The sequence below is a fragment of the Somniosus microcephalus genome, chromosome 2 (genome assembly GCF_052327205.1).
Source record: "Somniosus microcephalus isolate GS21.2 chromosome 2, FLI_Smic_1.0, whole genome shotgun sequence".
Lineage (NCBI taxonomy): Eukaryota > Metazoa > Chordata > Chondrichthyes > Squaliformes > Somniosidae > Somniosus > Somniosus microcephalus.
In genome coordinates this window covers 66,324,362-66,331,368 of record NC_140988.1, presented here as the reverse complement: position 1 = coordinate 66,331,368, position 7,007 = coordinate 66,324,362, and the positions used below count along the sequence as shown (strand labels likewise).

At 40.6% G+C, this 7,007-nt stretch overlaps 2 protein-coding genes across 6 annotated transcripts in view; one reads left to right on the top strand and one right to left on the bottom strand.

Moving 5' to 3' along the window:
* The window catches only part of LOC147122745 (sulfate transporter-like), a 69,031-nt gene extending 65,414 nt beyond the window's left edge, over positions 1-3,617 (top strand). The window contains 2 exon segments of the mRNA XM_086010033.1: positions 475-1,369; positions 1,372-3,617. Of these exon segments, the coding sequence (XP_085866159.1) occupies positions 475-1,369; positions 1,372-2,006 (1,530 nt within the window). The 3' untranslated portion in view covers positions 2,007-3,617.
* idua (alpha-L-iduronidase) overlaps positions 1-7,007 on the bottom strand; it is a 485,317-nt gene that overhangs the window by 431,209 nt on the left and 47,101 nt on the right. The window lies entirely within an intron of this gene.

The following is a 7,007-nucleotide window of genomic DNA, read 5'->3' as shown; positions in this document are numbered from 1 at the left end:
CACTACTACAGTACTTCAGTAGATACTGTATATTCTTGTAAAATGCTGCAAGGTCTAAACATTTTAATACCACAAGCCCCTTTGGTCCAGTATTCTCAAACACATTTTTAATCCGACATTGCACTTTCCACATTTTTCTGAGGTGCTTTTGTACAAATACAGCACTGAACACACAATATGGGAATTAGAAAATTGTACAGTATGTCCCTGAACCACTCTTTGCAGAGAAAGCCCAAATGAAACAAAATTTTGAAAGGCAGACAGAAACAATATTTCTGTTCTCCCGTTGCCATGCACCGACCCATGATCTAAAGTTCAGAGTCCTAGGGCTCTATTGATGCCATTTTATAAAGAGTGAAGTTTTATAGTTGTGAAAAAATGAAATGAGAGATTTTCCCTCCCTTTTTGGGTGAAGGTGCCCAATTTAAGGTTTATGACTCGTGGTTGTTCTCATTCTTATTTTTTTTGTTCCAGGTACTAATGGCAGTTTTCCACCTTGGATTTGTATCAAAGTATCTATCTGAGCCTTTGCTGGATGGATTTGCAACTGGTGCCTCAATTACCATCGTAACAATGCAAGTCAAGTACCTCATTGGAATAAAACTACCACGTAGCCACGGACCCGGCAGTGTTGTTGTAACTTGGATAAACATTTTTAAGAACATTCACAAAACCAATTTCTGTGATCTGATAACAACTGCCATTTGCATGCCTCTGCTAATTGTTTCCAAAGAATTAGGAGAACGATATAAGGACAAGCTTAAGTTCCCTTTCCCGATGGAATTGACCATTGTAGTTGTAGCTACAATAATATCCCACTTTGTAAATCTAAATGAAATGTATGACTCAAGCATTACTGGAGCAATCCCCACTGGATTCTTACCCCCTACGGTTCCAAGTTGGAGCCTCTTACCCAGAGTTGCCATGGATGCTGTAACACTTGCAATCATCAGCTTTGCATTCACAATCTCATTATCTGAGTTGTTTGCAAAGAAGCATGGATACACAATACAAGCCAATCAAGAGACCTATGCTCTTGGATTTTGTAATGTAGTTCAATCATTTTTTCATTCATATGCTTCCAGTGCGACTCTGGTTAAAACACTTGTTAAAGATTCGAATGGTTGTCAGACCCAGCTCTCCAGTGTTGTCAGTGCTGTGTTGGTATTAATGCTGCTTCTTTTCTTAGCTCCTGTATTCTATTCTTTGCAGAAGTGTGTTCTAGCATGCATCATTATAGTCAGTTTAAGAGGAGCTCTCATGAAATTTCGTGATCTGCCAAAGCAATGGAAAATGAGCAAAATTGACACGCTGGTTTGGTGGGTCACACTGCTGTCTGTAACTTTAGTAAGCACTGAGCTAGGCTTTTTACAGGGGTAACGTTTTCACTTCTGTGCGTCATAATTCGCACTCAACTGCCTAGAACAGCTTTGTTAGGTCAAATCCAAGGTTCAACTCAGTACGAAGATCAAGCAGAATATAATAATCTTTCATCTATTCCCCGAATTAAGATCTTTCGTTTTGAAGCCCCTCTGTACTATGCTAATAAAGATTTCTTTATGAGTGCCCTATTCAGAAAAGTTGATCTGAATCCTGCTTTGGAGGTTGCAAAGCAGAAAAAGGCAGAAAGCAAACAAATAAAAACAAAAAAAAAGAAAGATGGAAAAACATTCAATGGTAACATCAATCAAGAACAGCCTGCTGTCAGCAAACACTTGGTTCCAAAAGTCTACAATTTTCACACCATTATTCTAGACTGTTCCACAATACAATTCTTGGACACTGTTGGTATTAATACACTGAAGACAGTCCTGAAGGATTATAATGAGATTGGTATCAGAGTCCTCCTGACCAACTGTAATCCTTCAGTGATTGATTCATTGAGTAGGGGAGGGTACTTTGGAGAAAACTGTAAGGAGATGAACACTTTGGTGTTTTATAGTGTGCATGCAGCTGTTCAGTATGCTGAAGCCAACTGGCCTGAAGCAGGTAATTCCTCTCTCTGAGTTTTCATATTTATGTCCATTGTTGCCACATAGACATGCACTATGAAAATGGCAATACGTGCCAATCTTAAAGACTTTTTATTTAAACTAACGATCACTGGAATTTTTAATCAATTTAGGGTTTTTAAAAAAAAAAGTTGAGTTATGGCTCAGTAAGTAAACGTACCACTCATTGCAGCTATACAGACTGCAAAGATCCCAATTTTGATTTGGGTCTCTACTGAGTTAGCTGATTTCAGCCAGGTAAGTGTAGAAATTTTACAATTCATTCAATATTACTGAGTGAGGGAGAAGAAGGAAAAAAACAGGAGGGCTCCTGCTCCTGATCACTATCCAATGATCCTCGCTGGAATATGTGCATGGATCGATATACTGTACACAGAGGGCAGCAGTTGCCCATAGCAGTGTATACCAGTATGAGTTAACACATTTAGAGAGGAGGGATAAAAACAGTTTTTAAAGATTTTAAAGTAAGTTGTCAGTAGTAATCACATGAATAAAGAAAAACTGTATTATTTGCCATCTTTTAAAACACAAACTTTGTTCACTTATAAAGTAATAATTGTGCTAAGTGCTGAACTATTAGGCGGCACCATCCTCCCAAATGCTGCCAGTGCTTTGGTAGATGGAAAGCCATGCACTACTGTGCTCAATGGACATAATTATTCCTTAAATGCAATGTTTTAACTAGAAAGGTTTCCCCACTTTCCTGCTGTAAGTAGACAAGCACTGCCGATATTACACTGGGACTGCTGATTTAAAACCACAAAACTGTGGGGGTTTGCAGCTTTGAAAGACTACCGATGAGTACTTTCAGTAATGTACACCCTCACCTCTTTTTAATGGTTCAACTGGTTAGGGTAAGTCACCTCTCTGTTTTCTTGGTAAGGGAATAGTCTATCGTGACCAAAGAGGAATGGACAAAATGAAAAATTATCTTTCTCTAATTTGTTTCAACCACAAGTCTCACACAGTACGATGCGAAGCAATTGGATTTAATGAAAAAAGTTTTTCAAAAAATAATTGAGAGCATGTCCTGCAATGGCAGGTCATTGTGGTCATCATCAACAATGAGATACTTAAAAGGTAGTAGCTAAAACTGGAGCAATAATCAAACTGCAACACCCAAATAAATTCAAGTTGATTATTCTTAATTTCGGTACTATATTTGTAGTCTATTGTACTCTAACAATGCTTTGTTACTGTTTATTGGACTAAGTAATCCTGGAAACAGTCTGCGCTTTCCAACATTCCATTGGTTTATTGTATCACTGGGCTTCACCTTTGATGGTGAAATTGTGTCCACAAGTAAGGTTGATTGTAAATGGATAAAAGTAAATGAAACAGGACAGTTTCAATTAAAACCCAAATCAAACCACTGTTTGTCTATTGACAGCCCAGCTGACTCATGAAAATTATTTTTGCTTAAGGGTGTTTTTTGGGGGGAAATTAGGTTAATGTATAAGATATTATTATGTGATCTAAAACAGTCATTATTACAGTACTGTGATGGTATCCGATGTGGACAACTTAGTTAAAATAGTATTTATCGCTAATGTCATCATGGAATTATGAATGACTCAATAAAACAGATGTCTGTGTGTTTCTGAATATTTTGTCATTTTCATTTAAGGTGCAACAATTACTGTATTTTATACTCTATTCTGAATCCGCTTATAATGGAAAGATTGTTTGCAACAATTTAATCATTATCAATTAATATAGGTTTTAGATACAATGTGCTAAATAAAGATTTGTAATCACAAATACTGATATCTTCTGATTCAAATAAAACATGGTAGTCAGCTTGTGTTTTAAGCAATCTGTAACAGAATAAATGTTGATCAGCATTGCGAGAGAGTAAGCACTTTTGAGCAAGGCTGATTTTTCACCATCCTACTCGGGGGGGTAATGAGGTCAATTGTACCACCAGATAAGCTAACTCAGAACAGCAACTGGATCAGCTCTGTGTCGCTCAATGTCACACCAAATAGTTCGGAAAGCTTACAGAGAAAGCTTTATAGTAGTGCAAACAATCTAGCATTTGTAGCCGTAGTGACAGTTACATAAGAGATTCATTAAAATAAATGAAATCATTAATGTTATTTTTTAATGCTAAAATACTATTGTACAAAATACTGGAAAAACATAAATCTGAAATGTTAGCGGTAGATAGATCTTATCATAAAAGACCATATAAATATATCAGATTACAACAGATGTTCATACATATTTTCCTATTTATACATCATTATCTGAGGCACCCTCAGTGGAGATGCTCTCCACGGGTTAGAGTGGCATTCTTCTCAACATGTCCTTCCTCCACTACAATGCAAGAGGACTGGAGTGTCTCACCAATGTGGGCATTATATCAACCAGAAATATGGGATTCTGCAAACAGCAGGCTCTAAAATACTTATGCATTTGGTTGAACCCACAAGTATATTTAGTTTCTCATATTGAGGTTATGTTCGGTCTCCTGTGTGGTCTCGCCCTGTGATGGAGGAGATGAATGGACAATCTAGCTGGTGTCCTTCTTATCTAGAATGTAATGGAGATATCTCCACACAAAAGACAGTATCCCACCAGCCAATTGTATATTTAGGGATATGCTTCCTGTCTTCTGTTTCCAAACCTTCAATACATACATCAGGCCGTTTCTCCTCAAAGATCACAAAGGCTTGCCCCTGTTCCAACCTTGAGGACAAACACATGTGCAAAAAGCTTTCCCTTAGTTCACATTTGATTACACAAAAAAAGGACCGAATGACAACTTTTAAACAAAATGTACAAAACTGTTTTGAACTTGTGAATAAGCAATTGATAATGGACTAAATATTTTATCTGCTTTATTAGATTACATTACCACAAAGCTCAATAACTAATAAGTTGAGACTGTTTGTGAGGAAAATAGTTTTATAAAATAATGAAAAAGTAGTTACCAGAATCAGTCAGTGAAGTCTGATGATGATCAGTCAAGGCCTTGTTCTACAAGATGGATCCCTAGCCACTGACTCCATCCCTCTCCCTAACATTTGTCTGAGGCCGAACCACACTGTTCGCAACCTTGGTGTCATATTTGACCCTGAAATGAGCTTCCGACCACATATCTGAAGCATAACAAAGACCGCTTATTTCCACCTCCGTAACATTGCCCGTCTCCACCCCTGCCTCAGCTCATCCGTTGAGAAACCCTTATTCATACCTTTGTTACCTCTAGACTTGACTATTCCAACGCACTCCTGGCTGGCCTCCCACATTCCACCATACATAAACTTGAGGACATCCAAAACTCAGCTGCCTGTGTCCTAACTCGCACCAAGTCCCGTTCGTCTATCACCCCTGTGCTCGCTGACCTACGTTGGCTCCTAGTTAAGCAGCGCCTCGATTTCAAAATTCTCATCCTGGTTTTCAAATCCCTCCATGGCCTCACCCCTTCCTATCTCTGTAATCTCCTTCAGCCCCACAACTACCAGCCCCCACCCCCACAACTACCAGCCCCCACCCCCCCACCGAGATAGCTGCGCTCCTCTAATTCTGCCCTCTTGAGCAACCCTGATTATAAATCGCTCAACCACTGGTGGCCGTGTCTTCTGTTGCCTAGGCCCTAAGCTCTGGAATTCTCTGCCTAAACCAGTCCGCCTCGCTACCTCTCTTTCCTCCTTTAAGACGCTCCTTAAAACCTACCTCTTTGACCAAGCTTTTGGTTACCTGCCCTAATTTCTCCTTATGTGGCTCGGTGTCAAATTTTTTGTCTCATAATACTCCTGTGCAACGTCTTGGGACGTTTTACTACATTAAAGGCGCTATATAATAGTTGTTGTTGTGAGAGATTTGTACAGTACTAATTTTGTTTCCCCCCCATGAGTGCCTCCGAGTCTTGTCCAGTTATTTCTATTGCCCAGTTATTTGTTGCAAGTAACTGATCCATTTCCCAGTATTCTTGGAACTTTAGAATGAACACTTCTAGCTGCAATGCACCAACTACCCCAAAAAAGGTATTTTTTTTTTTTTTTTTAGCAGGGTGGGCTTTACAAGGTCAATCAAGGGAAAATAGCGTTGGTTGGCCAGACGTCGCTGGGGGCAGGACTGAAACCGAACAACCAGCAGTCCCGCCCCCAATGACAAAATCCTGCCCTAAACTTCTTACAACAAATATACATTTCTTTAAGACACAAAAACTCTACAGGAAAAGTGGTCCAACCGTGACTAACAAGAGAAGTTAAAGAAACATTGGGCTAGATTTTCGGGGAGCCGTCAGGCGGGGTTTCAGGCGTGTGGGGGCGGGATCCCGAATTCGGGGGTCCCGACACCATCCCGCCCAAAACCCCGCCCTACGTAAGTTTCAGGGGCGGCGGGTACCTGCCCCGCACTGGGACCCACCGAAACCAGGCGGGAAGGGATTAGTGCCAATTAACTGCCTGTTAACAGGTAGTTAACAGGCAGTTTTTAGCCTAATCCCTATTTTGAGGGGTTTCATGTGGGTTTCCCGACGGCTCCAAACCATGCCAGGTTGGAGCGGCGGGCCGTCGGGTTGAAGGAGTTGGAGGGGTCGCGATGTCGGCGCTCAGGTGAGTGATGGGTGCATGAGTGTAAAGGTAAGTGTGTTTGGTGTGTCTAAAGTGTGTAAAGAACTTTTACTTACCTGTACTTACCTTCACAGCCTTTCTTCCTGTAGCCGTCTGGAGCTGCATCACTCACCCGGCACTTAAAGCTGAATGGCTGCGATCTGCCAAAAGTGACAGCCTTCAGCTTTGAGTGCCGGTGACAGTTCTAACTGAGTCTGTGCAGAATGACTCAGCTTAGAACTCGGACTTCAGTGTTTCACAGCTTCAAACAGCTGTGAGACACTGATATTTCATCTGTCAAAGCACTCTTGACAGATGAAATTTCAGTCTGTGACGTCACCTGTTGCTGGGTGGCCCTTAATTGGCCTGCTGAGCCCGCTGGGCAGGCTCAACAAGGTCAATCAAGGGAAAATCGCGCGGATTGGCCAGACGT